This window comes from Candoia aspera, chromosome 7, assembly GCF_035149785.1.
Source record: "Candoia aspera isolate rCanAsp1 chromosome 7, rCanAsp1.hap2, whole genome shotgun sequence".
NCBI lineage: Eukaryota > Metazoa > Chordata > Lepidosauria > Squamata > Boidae > Candoia > Candoia aspera.
Genome location: NC_086159.1, coordinates 43,782,180 through 43,804,800, shown reverse-complemented (window position 1 = coordinate 43,804,800; position 22,621 = coordinate 43,782,180). Strand labels below are relative to the sequence as shown.

The following is a 22,621-nucleotide window of genomic DNA, read 5'->3' as shown; positions in this document are numbered from 1 at the left end:
GAATGTTTGTGGGAATTCTCTACCCTTGCTGTGAGAAGACACAGGTGTTAGAAGTGACCGAATCAAGATACAATAGTCAAAAAACAAAAAGTTATGCAAAATGCAAGGCCTACTGAAATGAGTTCATGCAGAAATACAGCCACTTGAAACATTGCAGTGTTTTGCATCTGTATGTATGGATTGTCTCCAACAGTAAATGTTTCCCACAACTTTGGTTGCTTACAAGATTTTAAAAGGTGTACACAAGTAGAACTAGTTTCTGAAAATACTAGGTTTATTCACATCCCAGTGATAAACAACCTTAATATGATGTTTCTAGAGATTTTCTGTAGGTCACCATCACAAAATACAAAAACCTAGAGCATAAACAAGCAGACAATTAATGTGGTCTTGATGGAAATTAACAGTTTATATGGAACTTGTGAAATTTGAAAATGTATATCATTTCCTAATTAGTACGAGTCACTGCTATCTCTATAACGAAGTAATGAAGGCACAGCCAGTGCAAGCAGACTTAAACCCATTTAAACTACTGGGCCAAAAAATACTTTGGTTGGTTCTCTGGGAAAGGATCTTTTCTAAACAAATAGTGGTCTCTGTCAAGAGTTCTGGTATCTTCACAGCTGCAGTCTAATATCTACATGACAACAGACTTCACTAGAACCAAACTATATATAGCAATGAATTAACTATTCATGCTTTAGGATTTACTGCATTCTACATATTGGCAGAAAAGTACTATTAAAATGCTAGGTACAAGGAACCTACATTTTAAACTGGTTCTGTCAGTTTGTTTTAACAAAATGTTTACTTAATTCTACCAAGATACAAAACATAAGGCTGTAAGTAACTAATAGTTGTATTTAGGCTATTACAGTGCAGATAATCCTCAAGGCCACAGACACACTGTTTCACTGCTGCTTGCATTCTGCTGGGTTTTGATCCTTCTGTTGAAGAAAAAAAAAGATACATCATTGTCAGAACAGGTCTGCTTACAGGAATTTACAGATTATAGGCAGTTATTCTTAATGCAATTATTCAATAACATATGAATTGATCACATACCTTGGGGTCATAATCTGGATCATTTTCTTCATCTGCTTCTTCCTCTCCTTCCTGAAACACATGTGTACATAAGAAGTATATTTGGCCACATACAGCTAGACTGAAATTCCCTTCAGGTACTTCTCTCTATACCTTTAAGTCCCTGGAATCAATTAATTTATTAATGCTTCTGAAAACCACAATAAACCTTACCTCATCATCAGCTTCCTCACCTTCTTCATCATACTAGAAAATGAGAAAAAAGAGCAATCAGAAATACATTAGCTCCAAGACCACCACAACTTTTAGATTGCAAAAAAGCCTCAAACTAATGCAGTTATCCTCTGAATGCTTATTTAACAGCTAGCCCTAAATCAAAACTGAGATCCTATGGACCTACTCATGTTGATGAGTTACAGTTCTCAACAGAGTTCATTACTAGTCATGCTAATGGTGGTGTTGGGAGGTGAAACTGAACAATATCTAAAAGGCAGCAGTTCCCTCTGTAGTCTTAAATGAAGGCAGGACTTATTTCAAAGGAAATACATATAGGATTGTTTTGCAGGGTGTTGATCTGTAATGGAACTTTTCCTATTATCATTTTTGAGTGAGATTTAGAGACTTGAAAATAAAAATAAGTTCAAACACACAATTCAAGCTGAAACCAATGAAATGCCCCATTTTTCACACAAGCAAGTTTAGCATGTCTTTCACTCTTTCACTCTGAGGGGTATTTTTACTTTGAGGAACTCTCCAGTGGCTTTTAAAGTTTTTGAAGCAAAAGTGGTACCACAACTGTTACACTAAGCATAGCCCTCTAGAGACAATACAATGTTTCTCCAAGATCTCTGTTTGATTTTTCCAAATGTTCCTCCACTGTGATTCTTCAGTTAGAACTGGTGCTTGTTATAGTAGTCTGTCTGCAGTTCTTTTTAATGACCGGTTAAAACTTATCTACGTGCTAACAGGCCTGGCATCTTTCATGCTGAAGGATAATTTTAAATCCTCCCAGGGAAAGGCACTAGTCATTCGGAATCCATTTTTATATTGTGATACGGTATACATCAGGTCAAAAACGAAGCATTTCACAAATGGAACAAACTTCTGCACTATTGTTTATTCCACATACAGTATGTGAGGTCAAAACCAAATAAGGGCAGAATTTATAAAAACAGAGAAGTGTCACAAATGCTATTCTGTGCTTCACAAGTGAACATGGCGATAATCATGCACCAGTATCAAGATATACAAGGCAGAAGCCCTGAGTTATCTAACTTACAGAGCTTAAATATGTAAGTATCATTCTGAGGCTTCCCTCAAAACTATTCAATTAAAATTTCTAAGGGTTCTATTTAGTTTCCATATTCATATGTGATTAAAGATACCTGAATATCTTTGATCCCCAAAATCACTATTAAACTCTAGAGAGAATACAAGTATCAGGAATGTCTGGTGTGCCCAATGTGTGCCCAATTCTCTACTGGAATTGGAAGCACGTTTCATCCCTATAGAGACCTGTACATGGTATGGTCTCTAAGTATTGGCTAAAATTAATTTACTTTGGGAGTGTTGTTTCTACATATTTGTAGTTTGGTAGTTTCTATGATTCTTCAAGACAGTTTCGCACCCTCCTAGTCTAGTAGAGTAACTGCAATTTCAGAGTTTTGAGGCTTATTATCACAATACTTGACAGCACATTGGGCTCAACAAAATTAAGTCAGAGGCAAACCAATGAGTATCTGACATTGATCTTCAGAAATATTTCTGCTCTAATCCAAATGTACATAGTTGCAATTCTGTCACTAGACCTTTTCTGGGAGATTCCTATCTTTCTGAGGTCCTTTGCCCACCACATTTAATAACTACCCAGATTTAATGTATGATTTTTAGCACTTCTAGAGGGATGATTTAACAGCATACCTTTACATGAATGTCTCTGTCCCTATCCAATGAAGGAAACTTAATCACTGCCCACATTCTCCTATACTGCAACTTTTACTCGCAATGGCACAAAAATCTAATCCTCCCTCTCCTGCCAGATCACCAAATGAATTTAGAAGATAATAACCACCAATTCCATCTCCAATGGGGGGACATTGTAGTCTATGGTGGGGATACAGACTTGAACATACTACAATGGCAACTGCACAGACTTGTGGTGATTTGGTCATATGGAGAATGAATGAGACCTGAACTGCACAACAAACGTATTAAGAAAGAGTGAACAGACTTGGAAGAAGGATAAGAACAAGAAAGTCATGGTTTGTGGGAGCTGATTTGATTCTCAAAAAGGGAAATATAGCATTAAAGAACAAAAGAATGTATAAACATGGTGGAAACAACGATGGATTACAATGGCAGAAAGGTATGGAAAAGTGTAGCGCGTGATGTTGATGTTTGCTAGATTTAATTGAATTTCATTTCCTTTTCTCCTATTTTCTGCCCTAAATTTCATTTGCTTCTATTTCTTTTCTCTGTTCTGCATTATCACTGTTCAGTCTGAAAGGGAATAGTGTGATGGGTATATATACGTATACATATTTAGTTACAGGCCAATCTAACTTCTTTAAATCAATTTAATAATTAAAATAATTTTGATGTAGCTGAAATTGAACACAACTTACATCATCATCATCATCTTCAATGGCTTCTCCTGTAAAATACAATACTGATCGTGGAACTATGCGCTCCCGTAGAAAATGGCCAATTTCAAAATCAGCTGCAAGAATTGCTTCAGCATCATCATCCTGCATAGGTAAATGAATTTATGCCATTATCTGTATTTACTATAGACAAATATACCACTTCATTCATCAACCTCTTTAGTGGTAACATTTTCTATTACCCTAGACACTTGATTGTATAATTAATTAACTTTTTACCAAAAATAATTGGCCTCCAAAGAAATGTTGAATTCTTAATTTCACAAAATATTTATTATCAAATTTGAATCTGCATGCTCCTGGAGAAGTCAGCCTGCAGTAGTCTACACAATTGTTTTAATTAACTTAATAAATAACAATAAAACCTTCAAATTACAGGTAGTCCTCGACTTACAACCATTCTGTCATGTTCATCGTTTCAATGTTCTGTAACATCGTAACGTTTCGCATGTCACTTTTCTAACCCGTGTTTGCGGGTTGGAAATTTCCAGCCGTGCCAGGCTGTAATCTTCTTACTGCAACTGTGGAATGTATGTTTGGGTTAGTGACTCTGTTCAAGGTTACTTTCTCGGGCCGATGTGGGTAACGGTTGCTAACACCTGGGAGGGGGTGGTTGCTAGGAGGGAGGAAGGGCAGGGCTGGTTTTGAAGCGAGGGTTTTTAGTTTGTATTTGGCGCGCTTTTGCTCATTCTCAGCTTTTTTCGTACTTTGCATACTATTCATTCAATAAATCAGTTTTCTCTAGTAATTACTGGTGAGACTCCTTTTATTGGAATAGGCAACCGTTACACATTCATTTAGCAACCGTTCAAAGTTACAATGGTGCTGGAAAAAGTGACTTGCAACTGGTCCTCACATGACAGTTCCAGCATCCCTGTGGTCATGTGATCAAAAGGTGCTTCAGGTGCTTGGCAACAGGCATGTATTTACAAAGCTGCAGCATCCCAAGATCACACGATTGCTATTTACACCCTTCCCAGCCAGCTTCTGACAAGCAAAGTCAATGGGGGAAGCCAGATTTGCTTAACAACCATGTGATTTGCCTAACAACCATGGCAAAAAAGGTCGTAAAATCGGGTGTGACTTGCTTAACGGCCACCTCACTTAGCAACGGAAGTTCTGGTCCCAATTGTGGTCATAAGTCAGGGACTACCTGTATTATAAATGCTGTTGATACTTAACATGAAGTTTACAGCAAAAAGGAAATACCAGTTTTCAAATTTTGCATAAAAGTGATTAGAGAGGGTAAAAACCATATATAAATAGAGAGGGAGTTTCACAGCATTAAAGCCATCAGAGAGAACACCTTGATTGTAGCTCATTCCAGTCACGTCTCCTTCCTAGCAGCATCCTCAGTTGATGAGATATAAATTAATTCACACTAAAAAACTTCAATAGTGCTTGAATTCATATATGACAACTTTGTAATTGTATGGCTACAATACTTGCTTCCTTAAAGTTATACTTTCGCATTATCTTTTGGCTCTCATACATTTCTTTATAGGTTTTAACTCACAAGTGGACAATTTAATCATTTATATGACATCTGCACTGGTTGCTTTCATATATATAGTATGGGCAAAGCTGTCTACATGTGCTTACATATGTGGCAAGCAATACTGCATTTGCTGCCCAGGAGCACTATGAATTAAGAGGAATATTTTCATGAAAGAATGGGCAAAGACTGGATAGACCCTTCACACGAACAATCTAGTCTACTTTTAGGAATTTTTGCAATATTTATGAACTTGTGATCATTTAATATTGTATTGTTGTATTCTATCTATCTATCCATCCATCCATCCATCCACACACACACACACACACACTAGCAAAGCGATATATTTATTACAGTGAAAAACTTTAAAAACTATGTTTTATAAACACGGGATAAAAATAATGAAAAAAATAAAATAAAAATGTTTTCATTCATAAAGAAAATAATTGTGAAACTTACCAAATCTCCACTTTCAGGAACTGTAATAAAAAAAGGTGTAACACATTTAAGAAAGCTGCATTATTTAACTGCAGTAACAACCTGAAGGGTCCACTTTTTGTTTTTATGTAACAAGAAGGCAAAAGATGTCCCACACCATTGTTTAAATGCCATTTTATAAAATACAATGTAAGTTAATTGGCTAAAGTCAGACAAAACAGGGGCACTTGGTAAGTATTAGAATACAGAGTAGTCTGAGTGGGACTGCACTCCTATTTAAAAACAAGTGCAGATAAAGAATCTTTAATTCAACTTTGTTCCTGAATCTCAGTGGAAATCCATTTCATGGGGATATCACTTCCATGTTGTGCTGACTTTCAGTAAGTTTCTGTAAACAGATTATGGTTCTTGTGATTCTCTGGAAAATCTTAAAACCAAATGCTTGAAATCCTGCCTGCTCACATAAACAGTTCCACCTTTTACAGTTATCCTTGAAAGTCTTGTTCCATGTTGCTCTGCTTTCAGGTTAGTTTAAACACAAGTCAAAGACTTCTCAAGTATGGCACTGCAGGCTATGGAATACTTATTTCTAGAAAGGCTCATATGGCTCCTTTTTCAGTGCCAAAGCCAACGACCAAAACATTCCTGCTTTTAACTAGATGCTACTCCAATATTTCAGTTTGTTTCCATTTGTGACATTATTGGAATTTAAATGTATGTTCTTTTTATATATAATGTAATAAAGTTAAGTTTACCTTCAGGAGGACTGAAAAAGTTGAAGAAGGAATCATTGGAAACTGTTTTTGTCACTGTTCTAACTGTTCCACGCCCCTTGTGCTTTTGTTTCTTTTTTATAGTTTTCAAAGTAACATTCTTCCCCTTTTTCCAGTCTATTTGGCACCTATGAGAAAACTGTTATGAAACCAAGCATATGCCTGTATGTTCGCCTTAGCTATTATAATCCTGGCACATAATATCACACAACTAGAATGGAATTCTAGTTGAATACAAGAGTAATTCAACTGTATGAGCAACAAGAATAGTTTAGGATTCTCTGCACATAATTCTCTAGTACTAAGGACTGAACAACCCAGTATATATTATTTTTCTCTCCACACACATAAAAATAGGTTCTCTCCCTTTGGAAATTATTCAGAATTTTCTAATGTATTCAATCTGCTGTACAATTAAAATGAAAATACAAATAAGAGTTGCTTTACACCTTTCCCACTTATTACTGCAAAATGAAAAAAAAAATTAAAAATCCATCAACCCAGTGCAGAATAGATCTTTGAATCTCCAACTAAACTATGGCATTCAGGTAATCAGGCATTATAATGCAAAATTTGTTTAGTCATGAGGCTGGGAAGTGGTGCTGGAAAGATCAGCACCTAAGCCAACTTAAATGGTTGCCTTAGATGTATTGCACTAAACTCTATCCACCCCCATGCAGCACAACAAAATTTAAACAATGTAGCCCAGCACACTTAATGGAGAGCTAGGTTAGGAAAGGTTGGCCTAGGTACTCATCGGTGAATAAGCAATCATGATCATGAAGTCAGAACGGATGTCACCAGAAAACATCTCCCATTATTCTTATACATTTCAGTTAATTCAAATGCTAAGGGGAAAGTATTAAATTCAAAGCAAACTAATATTCTAGAGTCAACAGTAATCTGAAAGCAAGATTAGTACTCTGGGCATGCTAATTACGTAAGTATTCAGTGTGCAAGGTTATAACACAGAAGATGTAAATGTCCTATTTATATAAGGCTTTAACTTTGTTATTTCCAATACTGGGAGAGCTAGGCACAGAATTAATAAATTTATTTTTCTTTAGAGTAAAAACGCTATTCATGTGCCCATTTAAAGACAATTTACTGTACTAAAGTATATTCACTTTATGACATTAACACACAGTATATTCATACATACTCATGCCTACTTCAGCAAGTCCTATTTTGGATGATTCTCATTTAAGAATTGCTCTTTGCCCTAGACATTAAATGATTTCTACTCTTAATTGTTGAAAACAACCAATTGTTGGTTCCATAGTGTAGTGGTTATCACGTCTGCTTTACACGTAGAAGGTCCTGGGTTATTTATTAGAATTTTATTGTATATTTATTGTTCTGTATTGTAAACAGCCCAGAGTCCCTCCGGTCGAGGAGATGGTCGGTGACAAATTTGATCTCTCTCTCTCTCTCTCTCTCCTGGTCTTAGAAACCTTAGTTATGATCTATTTGCTGATGTAGGTATTTATTTGCTTGCCTCAAATTTATCCTTTTATGAAGCAATGCCTGCTTAAATTCTGGTGCTCTATTAGCAGACACATCCTTTTAACACTGCTTACAGCTTTGCATTTGATACCCTGGCTTATCTTGATGTCAGCCATATTTGTTTAGTGCCTTGGTTCTTCTTTTTGCTTAGTGCTATCAGATCCTTGTTCTATACCTCTTACTTCTATATAAAATTGCAACCTTAGATCTCTGAGGTTTAACCTATATCCTTTGAACACTCACACATATTTCCTGAACAATGGTTTCTGGCCAAGATAACAGTTGATGGGCAATCAATAGAAACACTGATAAATTAATTTCTACATTATAAAAGTCAGGGTTTTTTCTCTTCTATGTCCCAACTGTTTATTTTCATGATCATATTGGCTGCACATACTTTCATGTGATACCTGCATGGGGGGGGGGGGAGAACAAGTGATTTCTGTTGGCACTCTCTCCTGTGCCTGACCCATTCCCCCCCACCCAAACAGCAATTGGAAAGGAAGGGAATACAAGACAGAAAGCAAGCACACAATGGGGAATACAGCAGCTTGTTTGTGTTGCGTGCTTATGGCTGCCAGCACCAGAGCATTGCTTTCAATGTGTATTCCCCACTGTGTCCCTGCTTACTCTCTTATAATCCCTTCCTCTCCAATCTATCTGCTCTGCAGAGGGGGAGAAAAACAATAGGTCAGGCAAAGGACAACACATACTGACTGTAATGGCAGTCATGTGAGTGAGGGACAGCACCATTGTAACTTCAAACAGTCACTGAATGAAGCAGTCAGTAAGTGAGGGCCCTGTATTTAATTGGTTTACAGGTAGTCCTTGACTTATGACAGGAACTGGGACCAGAACTGCCATAAATTACATGGTCATAAAGTGCAATGTCACATGACTGCATTGCTTAGCGACAATTCCAGCAGGCCCAGTTTCCAAAGTTAAGCAAGGACCTCACATGACCACAACTTCCTGCTTCCCCATTGACTTTGCTTGTGGGAGGTCAGCAGGGAATGTCAGAAATCGCAATCATGCGACCACGGCTCGCTGCAATGTCATAATAGCAAGCTGGGCGCTGAGCACCCAGATCGCAATCACATGACTGCGAGGACAGTGTGACTGGAACTACAAAGACCTGTCATAAGTACCATTTGTTCAGTGCTGTCGTAGCTTTGAACCGTCACTGAATGAATGGCCGTGACCCGAGGTCTACCTGTATTTATTCAGACACTTTGTGGCCACACATCTTAGTTCCCCATCATTTATTGTACAAAATTACACTTACCCTGTGCAACCCATAATTTCTGGTCCATCGAAGGAGAAAGGATCAGAATCATCAGGTTCTGACCTCATTCTGTATGTTTTTGTTACTACTTCATTTGTGAAATATTCATTAGTTTCAAAGTGGAATTCTAAAGTAAAAGTCTTTGAAAAAGTACAAGTCAGAATAAGTATGCATTATTAATCTGAACTACAGAGCAAAAATCCAAGGTGTTCTCTATTAATTTTACTGTTTATCCAAGTGTTCAATACTTGTCTTTGAATTCATTAGTCTAAACACAGTTGAACTGTAGCTTCCATCAATCCCAGCAAATATAACCAAGAGCCATGGATGAAGGGAGATTGATAACTTTTCTATTATTTTGTACAGTATTCTGAATTTCTTCCAGGAGCATAAAGTCCATCCTCTGTATTTAATCTCCCCAACAATACAGAATAGGCTGAGTATCATGGCTGAATGGGGATTCTGAATTTATTACAGCACTAGTTCTCCCCGTGTTAATTCAAAAGAAATACAGTAGACTCTCAGTTAACTGGCACCCATGGGGTTTGGTAGATGCTGGATAAATATAGTTTCTGGTTGCTTGAGAGTTACTATTAAAAATGCCTTTTATTTCAGAGAGAGATGGTGGGAGAGTGCCATCTTTACTGAGGCAACTCCTGGTGACTGAAGTGGTTTTCTTAGTAGCTATGAGGAAAGGTTTGCCTTCTTCCAGATTTTCTTTTTTGGGATTTCCTTGACTAGCCTGCAACCCCGAAATTTCTTCGTGGTCTCCCGGCCTGGCCCAGTCCAGTTCCTGGAGCTCAACCAGAGTAAGAAATTCACAGCCCTTAAGTGCCGGGAGAGAAAGGAGTCTCCTCCTAAGCGGTGTGTGTGTGTGTGTGTGTGTGTGTGTGTTTGTACGGGGGTGGGGGGGAGAGGGAGATAGAGATGTGTGCAACAGGCTCACCTTTGTCCAGGCACGTGCCCAGCACCGCAGGATCCTCTCTGTGAAACTCAAGGGTGCTGACCTCACGGTGCCTCCTCCCAGCCACACCCACCGCAGCTGTGCCGCTCAGTTCTTCCAGCACCAGAGACCTGAGGCGGCGCCGGCCCCAACTTTTTTCTTGGGCATACCGCTCCTCCTTTCCTCCCCAAGCTCAGCTCCTGGTCCGCCACGAGGGTCCCGTGCCCAGCCCATGCAGTGCGGTAGATGCCCCGGCTCGTCCCACTTACTAGCCCCCCGGAGCAGGATGGCCGGGCCCACATGGAGTACCTCACCACCTTCACGGGCAAGAGCGGCTGCCTGCTGAGGGACACTGCCAACCGCCTCTGGCGCGCTGTCCCCAGCACGGGGAGCCTGCGCCAAGCCCACTTCCATGGTTCCCAGCATGACAGGGCACCCCCACCGCCGGGTAAGGCTTCCTGCTTGGCAGAAACGCATCCCAGCCAGGCCATCAAGGGCTTTGGCTCCGCTGGCCCGGCAGGTTTTGGCGGGGACAAGGATAGGGGTCCCCTCTGCTCCCTACTTTGCTGGTCAGGTGAGAGACCCCCTCGGCCTGTCCCGGCCTGCCTTCCGTCTGTGCCTTCCTCCTTCATGTGGGAGTACAGTGGGAGTGGGAGACAAACGTGGTGCACGAAGCATGGGCTTACTCATGGCATGCCAAGTTGAAATTTACATTTCTGCTAGAAATTAATTTTATTTTAATTTTTATTTAAAGTATTATTTCTTCGATTTTTTTGCCAGTTGCTTGAGAGTGCCAGTTGCTTGAGTACCGGTTAACTGAGAGTCTACTGTATCACTATCTCACATGCCGTTAATTTCTTCATGTTTAGAGAACTTGCTCTGAAGAATCCCCTATGGTATAACTTCAATAGAACTCTCACCACCATAAACCAGCTATCTGTGCTTAACTAGGCAGTGAACTTATAAAGAAATTCTTTGAAATCTTTTTCAGACATCCTTATGGGCTGAAGATTAAAAGGTTTCAGCAATTTGGGAACCTCGGTTAAAAACAGTCTTTTGATTTAAGCATTGATATAATGCTAATGATAGTTAATGGGATGCATTAAAGAGACAGTCATGTCTGATTACTTAACATTTTAATTTAGGTTTTAGTCCAAAAGAAGTTTTTACTGTCATGAAATATCAAATTGCTGCACAATATCTTCAGTCTTTAATTTTGCTATCAAGTCACATAAGTCACATAATAAAAGTTTATAGCTACTACACGTCTGAAATAGTTTAACAACTGCAGTTAATCTGCAAGAGCTAATCCTACATAAAGATCACCACAGTATTCTGGGCCAGCTCTGTGGGCTGAGGATTGGGGGCACCATTCTATGGTGGTTCTCTTCCTTTCTCCAGGTCAGTTTCAGTTGCTGCTGGTTGGGAGAGAGAGATCACTCCCTCAGCCCCTCCTTCTGGGATGCCAGAGTTCTACTCTCTCTCTCCTCCTTCTCAGCATCAGCATGAAACTGTTGGGTCAAGTCATTCGCCGGTATGGGTTAGGTATCATCACTCTGCTGATGGTATCCAATTATGTCTCTCAATCCAAGGCCAGCCAGACTATTGAGGTTCTGTCCCAGTGCCTGGAGACTGTGTGGGTTTGGATGAGAAGGACCATCTCCAACTCAATCCTACCATGACCAAGCAGCTGTGGGTGTTTGGGCCACCCAGATCTGGGGATATTCTATGACATTGGACTGGGTTGCACTTCCCCATTCAAAAGTGGTATGCAATCTGGGGGTCTTCCTGGACTCAGCTCCTACTCAATGAGCAGGTGGCAGCTGTGGCCAGGAAGGCCTTTGCACAGCTTCATCTAGTATGCTTGTTGCACCCTTTCCTGATCAGGAAGCCCTCCCAATAGTCACTCACGGGCTCTTTACGGGGCTGCTCTTGAAGACCACCTGGAAACTTCAACTGGTCCAGAATGCAGTGACACAGGCAGTGATGGGCAAGCCTCAATATGCCCATGTAACATTTTTGTTTTGCAAGCTGCACCGGTTACCTCTTTGCTTCTGAGTGTGATTCAAGGTGCTGTTCATTACCTTTAAGGCCCTTCATGGGTTGGGCTACATGGCCCTTCATAAGGCCTGCGACTGCCTGTGTCCCACAGAATCTCTCTGCCCTATTCAATCTGGCAGGGTTGGTATATGCTCTGGATTCCTTTGATTAAACATCATCTATTGGGACCCCAGAAGCACACATTCTCTATAGCAGTACCTGCCATCTGGAATGAGGTTCCCCCCAAGACCCAAATGGCCCCCACCCTGCTGGTGTTTTGAAGGGCCATGAAGACCAAGCTCTTCACCCAGACCTTTGGCAAGGATTAATGAAGCCCCCTTAAATGGTGTGCATTTGTTTCTCTTTCATTCCTGTCTGGTTCTTGTCATCCCTGCCATCTTTCAATCTTGTCTCTTTTGCCTCTGTATTTTTTCTTGCTTTTAATGTTTTTACTTGTGAGCTACCCAGAGTCCTTGGGAGTCAGATGGCATACAAATTTAATTAATAATAATCTACATAGAAGACATATTTTAGTTGCCTTATTAACGTATTTAGTTGCCTTATTATTTCCAACAATACAAGCTTACCATAGGTTCTCCAGCTTCTGAAAACTTCACTTTAATATCTTTTAAGTGTTTCAGGATAGGTTCATCATGTTCCTATAAAGTAAAACTGCAATACATTAGGCAATGTTTACCACACTTTAAATGCAATTACAAAATAGGAAATCACAAGGAAACACAAAAGAGGGAAACTAACTGCCACAGAATACATTTAACATCAAACACTTGCATTTTATTGTTAGTTTCACAGGTGGTACTAATACTTGCATATTTACCATGGAAGTATTTATCCCCATAGAATATCAACAAGACTTGTGCAGAAATAAAGAATTTACCATATGCTTAGTGCTATATTCCTGCCAAACATGAGACAAGCAATCTGAAGCATTCCAGAAAATACATTGTTAATACAACATTATGCAAACTAAAACTACAGCCCAGAAGAAATATTTTAATGATGTCCATCCTACCTAGTTCTAAAAAGTTTAGTTCTAGTTCTAAAAGTGGTTAAGGCAACAGGCTAGAAACCAGGAGACTGAAGAGTTCTAGTCCCACCTTAGGCATGAAAGCCGGCTGGGTGACTTTGGGCCAGTCACTCTCTCAGCCCAACTCACCTCACAGGGTTGTTGTTGTGGGGAAAACAGAGGAGGAAGGAGTATTAGGTATGTTCACTGCCTTATTTATAAAAATAATAAAGCTGGGGTAATAGATAGATAGATAGGTTTATCAGCAATATTTCAAATAATTAAAATTTTATTCTTTTACCTGAACCATATCACTGAGTAAATCAACATTCTTGAATACTGTCAGCCAAAATTCAGGAATTCCTTTAGGATCATCTTTTTCTTGATCTTTTTTCTCTTCTTCAAGCTTGGCCTTCTCTTTCATTTCCTCCTTGTTAAAATTAGTAAGTTACTCTTTCTAATATTTGAGTGCTGAATACCTATCAAATTTAGTGTTATACAGGCAGCCACAAAGATTAGGTGAACATCAATTATTTTAGTTATTTAAAATATTTATATATTGTTTCCCATTAAGAGAAATCTCAAAGTGATTTACAAAATAAATTTGCATACTGCACAATGAGCTACAATGTCTTTACTTTTAGGTTACATGTTTTCCTACTGCTGTTGAAAGTACTCAGAAATTATCCATCCCAAAAGCTGAGATGAAAAAGCTCAGATCTCAGATCCACCCATTCCTGCATGTGCAGTAACTTTTATAATTCCTATCTTTATATTGCTGAAAACAGTAAAAAACAGGAGATCCCTAAACACTATGCATAACATCTGGAGCTACTGAATTCAAAACTATCTTAGCCACCAGATGTAATCCCCAACTGGTTTTAATCTACACCAGCCCAGAAGTTAATGTAAATCACTTCTCTTCTGTTGGTTTCAATGGCAGGCAATTTGAACAAGGAAACTTAACAGTAGGGAAAGAAGCAGAAATCCATCCCTCCAGCTTCATAACGCAAACACAAAAGGGCTTTAGAGTACTTTCGTATTAGAGATCCCATGAAACAAGACAGGACTGCCCTTTAAGTCTACTTCCAATTTTTTAAAAAAGCAACATGTAAGTACTCACTGAAATTTCTTCTTCAACATCTGTTTTCCACTCACATTCTTCTTCAGTAGGTTCATAAACAGCATTGATGATTTCACTCCTCTGGAAGATCAAACCATTGTTCTTTCAGGTTACCATGTTACTATGACTCAATACCTTTTACAAGGAAGCAAAGCACAATTCCTTTTGGAAATAAAAACTGCAAAATTAGAAAACCTACAGGAATTTTAGGTATCCCCACTTTCAAAATTAAATAGTAAAAGCACACAGATTACCTTGTCAAATAAGGGTTGATAAAGAGTAGCATATTTTCTTTCCAATTCATGAACTTCTTCGTAGAACTTTGCTTCTATCTGCGCACATTTAACTTGAAGATTCTTGAGTGCATTTACTCGTCTCTTAACTACTTTAGGTAAGCTGTGGGGAGTGGAAATGTATTGCATGATTACACTAACAGTAATTCATACATGCCTTTTTAAAAATAAAAATGTCAATAAATGTTGGTTGAAATGTATTGTATAATTTCTTATATAGTATAATAGAGAAAATGCAAAAATAGAACTATTGTCCTGTCTATAGAAAATTATATTGATATACCATTCTTTACTACAATTTCAAGAAAAAAATTAAAAACCTAGCCTCTTTCTATTCATTGTAGGATTTGAAAATCAAGATTAAAACAGTGATCTACGACTTTATACAATTTTATTAAATGCACCTTAACTGAAAAAGGAAATTAGCATATTGGTGTGCTCTTAACTTAATTTGGCCAAATATCTTTGACTGAATAAAACATAATTTTTAGAATCAATTCAGCAGATGCCAAAGTGGAAGTGCTTTTGGCAATGAAAGAACACAGAAAAGGTTCCATAATATTCTGGGCTAGCAGTTCAATATTCTGGGATGGGCAAATCTGAGCTGATTAAAAATCCTAGATGGAGTCCAATTTATGCCCTCCCTTTCCACCATGCTGCCTAAACCTACAGGAATTAAGCTATAGATATACCCCTTATTAATCAGGACTGAAAAGTACTTTTGGAACCTCAACATGTACAAGCAACGATCACAGAGAGAAGTAGGGCATAGAGAAGTTTTTAGCTTCTCCAGTATTTCAGTATTTGTTTAACAGCAAGCTGCTTAGAGCCCCTGGGACACTGATGCTTAGGATAAGACATTCAGTTCTCCAATATAGGCCATTCCTGCTTTACCAAAACAAACAAACAAATCCTAAAAACAAAACAACACAAAACAAAACAACTTTCATATGCATGCTAATAGAGATATGTATAGCAACAAAACTAGTTCTTTTATTGTTATTTTCTACTGTTTTGTCTCACTTCTTTTAACTTTCAAGAATGGCCTAGGGTAGATTTGAAACAAAGTGACAAATTCAAAACAGTTTAATCTCTAGAGGAAATTTATTCTAGTCAGGTTTAAATTAAAACAAGTTAAATGATTCTCAAATTGACATTAGCAGATTATCATAAAAGGTATTCAGCACTGGATATGATCTATGTTGTATTGTATCTGGCCTTAGGGCTGTAATAAACATGTTAATACTACAGAAGTGCTTTCTGTGGGGGAAGATCAACATGGTATTATTATTATTAATGCTACCAATCAATAAAATGTATTTATTTAATAGATATGTGTACTGATTACATGGCTTGAAAGCTATACTTTACTTTGTAGTTTAGTTGCCAAGGTAATAGCTTCTCCTAGAAATCCACGAACAGGTAAGCTCATATAGTAATGATTTGTAGTGGAAAACATTTTGAAATACAATTCCCCCTCAAAAAAATCAAGAGAGGTAAAATAGCAATGTAACACGTAAACACATTAGCAAAACAGCAGAAGTGAGAATATGTATTGCTGTTAAGAGTATTTAAAACAGGAAAGAGCAATGTTCCAGTATAATGAAATAAAAAAGTAAGCAAATAGCGGCTTCTTTAGCACAGCAGCATCTCTGGAGACTGCATGGTGTTCAGGTTACAATCCTCAACATGCCAACTGGTAACAAATTACACTGGAAACTGACATATTTAACAGGAATAAGCAAAAATGTTTGCTCGCTTGGAATAGATCCATGCTCTTGTACTCAGCAACTAATGCAAGAAGCAATCTAATAAGCACTGATTTGTGAGTCATTGATCAAAATTCCTTTTTTTAAACTGCTTTTGTTCCTATACTGTTTATACCGTGTATAACAATCACTTTTTGCCTTAAGAGTCATTTGTCAAGATGGGCTGTGAAGAAATGTGATGGATGGATGGATGGATGGATGGATAGATCACATAGTAATAGGACTGTGTTGATTACTGTTGTAGTCTGCGTAGTATTTTTCCCTTGGCTATCTGCAATGTATTATCTATGGGGTTGGGGCCCTAAAGAACAGAATAGAATTTTTTCACCAGTGATTCATAACCCCAAAAGGTAAGTGCATGCATGCCTGTGCATGTGTCACAAAATGGATTTAACAATTAAGAGAAAAAAGGGGTATACCAAAATACATTTACACATTTATGACATAACATACAATTCATTAATGTTCGTATTAAATATATATTAATACCGATATTAAATATATTTACATTAGTAAAACAAATTGTAAAACCAAAAATATTTTTAACAAAATTCTTTAACGAAACAATTGTATTTCTCTAGTATTGTTTAAATATTGCATAAGCTAGGTCAAATTAGAAGAAATATTTGCCAAGAATAGGTTCTACTCAGAAAAACAATGTAATTGCTTTTTTCGTATTGCATCCATTAACAACAGTTTAAAATAGGCTTAATTATTTTGATACTTGTTACAAAGCCAGGGATACTGTGTTTCATGCTCACACATGCATATCTTCCAATGGAAATCAATTCTTATAAGCCTATTTTCCTAATTAACATATGCAGCAATACTATTCCTTCATGATAAAAAAGTTGTTAGTTTCTAGAGCTGGAACAATGAGAACAGAGAATATAACAGAAATTTAGGAGAGTTATCAGCAGGCTCTGTTCTTCCTGTTTCAATCACCACTGGACCATTACTCTCTTTTCAACCTAATTTTTTTGGTCTAAGAAAGTATATTTTAAGAAGACATTTAAATCCCAGATTACCAATAGAATCCCAGCCAATATCTGGGCAATAATTTATAAAAAGGGGCTACCAAACCTGCAACAATAAAAGTGGAAATCCATAGCAGTTAACTTATAAATAGAGTGACAAAAAAGCTACAGGTCCCATCAATCATTTGTTATCAATCTCTTAAGGAATCAGATACCATTCAACATGCCATGTTTTATACAACTAGGCTTTCAACTGTGAGGAGAATTTAACAGAATACTTGCTATTCAATAGTAAGTGAGCCAGCTAATTACACCCCTACCTGCTATTCAGAGGAAAGCGGCAGACAAGTAGTAAAGATACACAGAAGAGCAAAATGCTTTTAGTGGGATAAATCTAGCAAAAAAGTATCATGGCAAAGCACTCTAATGCAAGTTGAATAGAGACATAGGATAAAACTGGTAAAGTAAAACAAGTTAAAATAACAAGATCTTAAGAGGATGGAAGTACTTATTTAAAAATGCTATGTCTGCAATTTAAGAAAGATTTTTAATAGATGGTTCTAAGGCTAGAATCTTGGAAGGAGAGAAATAAGGCTTTGCTTGAATTGATTCAGTCAAGAAACATTATCTTCTATATGTAAACAATTACATCAGATTTGTTCAACTGACATGCAAAATACACCTGCAAAATCTTTAAGTGAACATGCAAAATATTGAACAAAGTTCTATATGTTATTCTTGTTAATTTAGTATCTTCAAACTGGCATAGCTGACATGCTATATAATTTTTAGTACTGAGTTACTTGTAACAAAAAGCAAGCTTCTGTAACTGTCTCAAAAGGTATAGTATTCCATTGAAAGCAGCATCATTAAACCCAGTAAGAACTTACTGATCTTGGGTCAAGGACTTTTCAGATTAGCAGAGGTTACTTAAATATGCTGTGAGAGAGAGAAAAAGCAAGATCACAGCAGATCTGAGATCAATTATGGCCAGCAAAGTAAACTGTAAAGATCAAAATATAAGTTATGCACAAATGGATGTGTTCAGAAAAAACAGCTTCAGATGCCATGATCTTAGGAAAACAATTGGAAGGTATGATTATTTTTGCTGATACTGTATTTTGTCACCCCACCTCAGCTATTTCTCATGTTAGGATTCTATGAGAGAAAATAGAGGATAGCTAAAGGACTCAGTATTCGCAGCAAGGGAAAAAAAAAAGATAGAAAAAAGATGTATCTCTACACACACAACCTAAAACAGTCTATTTTAGCAAGGACTTCTTAATCCAGTTTTCCAGACATTGCTTCTACGTGTCTTGGATAAGATCAAGTGTAGTGTGATATAGTTTTACATCAAGCATGATTATAAAATTGTCACACATGAGAAAAGTTTCAAGAACAGACGCTTGGAGTTAGGGAACTTCTAGATGTTAGTGATGAGTATCTTACGCAGCACAGTAACAAGGGATGAAAGTACCCATCCATGATCTAAACCAGGACAAGGCTAGAACTCTGATCAGAAGCCTCTTATCCCAGTGCTGCTCTGCCACCTTTAACTTCGATAGGTGGTTCCACAACTATGCTTTCCTTACTATTAACACATTATATTGATACCCTTGCATGCCTTGAAATAGCAACTCTCCCAACTGATTCTCATTACAAACAGGCAACAGTTGTGGAAAATATGTAAAGACAGAACTTGGTAATGTGAGAATGAATAAAAAGTTTTGGGCAATGTTTTAATATCACATACCGTTTAAGATTTTCGAGTGAGAGTGAAGAAGGAACAAGACCTGGAGAACTTGGAAACACTAGTTCTCAACACTCAATCCTGAACAGAATGTGTCTCCTGATGGATAAAGATGTGCTACCCATTATTTATACTTCTACTGCCTAATAAACTTACTGCACTGGCTAGAATATAAGCAGAATATGGATCTGGACAATGCAGCAGTTGCATCCAACCATACTTCTTAAATACAAAGTACTATGGAATGTCCATGTATTGAGAAATATGAACAGTATTTCATGCTCTTATATATTTATATTACCAAAATGATTAACCTTTTTCTATTTTATTACAAGTTACAAGTGAAACAATCCATGAAAAATCAAGTAAAGCAACAGAAGCAGCAAAGCAGAATAAACATTTCAAAGAAAGCATTATGTTCCACAAAGGCAAAGAAAACAGGAAGCAGACATATAATTGTAATGTATTTAATTACAGATTATACAAACCTGTAATTGTCATATCTCTATATCCTTCCCACATCTTTCACAAAGAAAACCACATACTTTTCTTCTGAATGTTATCAATGGAATCTTATATAGATTCACTAAAAAGTCCCACTGGGTTAAATACTCGTTTCCAAGGAAGCTTGTATAGGACTGCAGACTGTTCTTTTCTATACCATCAATTATGAAAGTTTCTCTGAAACAGATTACTTGTCCCAATTTAGACTCCAATTTAACATTACACATACAAGACACATTCCTTTCATTATTTTGCCAAGTGATTATGTGGCATTACACAAAAAAATTAAGTGATCAAGAAAGGTAAGACAGCAAAATAACATACTGTACTGTACCTTTCTATATATCCTGTAGGTGTTCCAACCAGGCCATCAAGCCTTTCTTGGAGGGCTGCAAGAATCTGAGGATTCTGCATCATTTGTACAGTCAGTTGGCGTGCTGAACAACAAAAAAAAAGATTTGTTTTTTTAAAAATTTATTATAAAATACCCTTATATCTCTTTCAGTAAATAACACAACATAAATATCATAAATACTTTTCCCCTCACTGCCTGCTCACTGATTTACCTAGTCAGATAACATACAGCAGCTGTATTCAGCGCTAGACAATAAAAGCAAAATAAATTACTGATGTTAAATCCTCTAAAACTTTGCATGCTAACTGCAAAAACCATACATGTGTAAATGCTATTATACTATCCCTTTTCAAGTTATGTGAAGTGCAAAAAAAGAGTTAGAAATACTAATAAAAATAAATTAAGGCATGAGATTAAGGAAAAGAAAATACTGTTAAATCTAGTTTACACTGTCACCATTCATTATATTTCTCCGTATCTCTCTCTCCTTGTAAAACCATTCCTGCTTCTACTACTTCCAAATGTCTCTTCATCCATTGACTTCTCTCAGCTCTTTCTGATGATATCATAAATCTATCCAACCACAACTTTCTTAGTCTTCCCTTCTTCTCTATCTAACCATTTGTCCTTCATATATTTGCTTTGTTGTTTAGTGCTCATACATTCTCACTACATGACCAAGCCACCTCAACAAACTTCTTTAGACTGGTCACACATATTTAAATTCAATCAACATTCATATAACCACCATTGATTATTGATGTTACTTCTCCTTTCTACCACATTAATTTCTTAAATAACTAATTCTCACTTCATCAACTTACTTCAATGTTTCTACCAGCATACCCAGCTTTTACTTATTATAAGGTGGGCAGAAGCAAGACCTCATGTAGCTATTTTTGCTTCTTTTAATAAATTCATTCATCACAGCAGGTTACATACATCCAAAACTTTTCTACCAGCATTTGCACATTGAAACCTCGCCATTCATCTCCCACATTTAAATAAACATTTTACCAAGGTACACTAATACATCTACATGCTCTAGGTTTTTGACATTCACGTGTAAGTTGGAATCATTTACTCCATTTCCCCGTTAAACACAACTATTTGGTCTTTGATATATTATTTGTTTGTTTTATTCATCAGATTTCTCTGCTGCCCATCTCATACCCAACAACTCTGGGCGGCAAAATAATATATTATTTTGATATATTATTATATTTTCAGAACTATATTCCTTCTTGCATCATACAACTTAACATTTGCTGCAACTGATTCAGGCTCTCAGCCAACAATATCGCTTAATCTACAAATAAATGTTTACACATTCATATCCTCTACCAACACCACAAACATTCCTTATACATTTGTATATAAATACATTAAATAATCAAGGGAGCATCACATACTGCAGAATAAAAATCTGATTCTTATAACTGTTGTCCAGCAGAGCATACTGTACTTTCAAAATTTTGCTGTCAATTTCTATACTATTTCAATCAGAAATCTGACAAATATGTTCCCAGCCACCACATACCTTCCATAGTTTTTGCATCTACTCTTGCTACTTTGCTTTTTGTAGAGGTAAACAATGGCATTCTTCTAACCATTGGGCACAGATGCTGTCTTCACACACATAAAACAAACTGCACAGCCACTCCATAAGCAAACTAAACCCACAAACTACTGTACGTTTATGAGAAATTTTACATTTAAGTTTCATGTGTACATATTTTTAAGATTGAAATCCTGTGTGTGTTTACATGGAAATAAGGTCCACTGTATCCAGTGGAAATGTAATGGTATGTGGGAATGACCTTGGGAGACAGGGCAACAAGACACAGCCAAGGGAATGGTCAGATAAAAGGCAGCTTAGCCTGAATCATGAATGTGGGCTGGGCAAGAGGTTCAGAAGAGACCCTCCCTAATTTCTTGGGTTGTAAAGGAGACGGAGGGGAGAGAAGTACTTTCAGACTTGCAAGATTCTGTTAATGTAACTTTACAATAAAGTAGAATTAGCATATCTGGTCATGTTTCCTGTCTGGTCTACCTTGTAAGACTGACAGGAGCTTGCTTAGAAGAAAAACGTATGTCTGCAATAGAAAATCTCTTAATTTTAAAAAAAGTACGTTTCATAAATATTAATTAGCAAGTAGATTATTATGACCTAAAAAAAAGAAGGCAAACATTGCATTTACCAAAGTGTTTGCCCCCTAACCACTAACAGGTGTTTGCTTTGTTAGCAGGTTTCATATTGCATTGCGAAAATCACTTTTTATATTTACAGTACTCACAAACAGCTTAATGATCTCTTGCTTGTTTCTGCCCTTACCTTTACTATTAGCATCCTCACCAGATTCTTCTTCTTCTACATCTTCAACATCTTCCATATCTTGCTGGTCAAACTCGGCCTGTTCTTTGCTATTCAAACCAAGAGTTTTCAACTTGTTAACCAGATTTTTAATTTTTAAAAAAAGTTAACACTTCAAATACACATTCTAATCAGAATATGTCCAGAAGTTTCAAATCAATTTACTTAATGCAAAAACCATAGGATTCTCTTTGCTCAGTGTTCTGCCTCAACATTAACAACCAACAGTGAGAAAAGGGGGAAACATCCCTGTTCCACT

At 37.2% G+C, this 22,621-nt stretch overlaps 1 protein-coding gene across 3 annotated transcripts in view; it reads right to left on the bottom strand.

The window, feature by feature from the left end:
* Nucleotides 1–256: 256 nt before the first annotated feature.
* Nucleotides 257–22,621, bottom strand: part of NAP1L1 (nucleosome assembly protein 1 like 1) — a 36,115-nt gene continuing 13,750 nt past the window's right edge. For 2 of the 3 annotated variants that reach the window (XM_063309059.1, XM_063309060.1), the window contains exons 3-15: nucleotides 22,324–22,412; nucleotides 19,968–20,070; nucleotides 14,595–14,736; nucleotides 14,341–14,421; nucleotides 13,519–13,647; nucleotides 12,778–12,849; nucleotides 9,208–9,347; nucleotides 6,399–6,544; nucleotides 5,665–5,684; nucleotides 3,669–3,791; nucleotides 1,258–1,290; nucleotides 1,066–1,116; nucleotides 257–947 (exon numbers count right to left, since the gene is read on the bottom strand). In XM_063309059.1, coding sequence (XP_063165129.1) covers nucleotides 912–947; nucleotides 1,066–1,116; nucleotides 1,258–1,290; nucleotides 3,669–3,791; nucleotides 5,665–5,684; nucleotides 6,399–6,544; nucleotides 9,208–9,347; nucleotides 12,778–12,849; nucleotides 13,519–13,647; nucleotides 14,341–14,421; nucleotides 14,595–14,736; nucleotides 19,968–20,070; nucleotides 22,324–22,412 — 1,165 coding nt within the window. In that variant the 3' untranslated portion in view covers nucleotides 257–911. The remainder of the gene's footprint in view (nucleotides 948–1,065; nucleotides 1,117–1,257; nucleotides 1,291–3,668; nucleotides 3,792–5,664; nucleotides 5,685–6,398; nucleotides 6,545–9,207; nucleotides 9,348–12,777; nucleotides 12,850–13,518; nucleotides 13,648–14,340; nucleotides 14,422–14,594; nucleotides 14,737–19,967; nucleotides 20,071–22,323; nucleotides 22,413–22,621) is intronic. The other variant, XM_063309061.1, reaches the window with a different exon arrangement.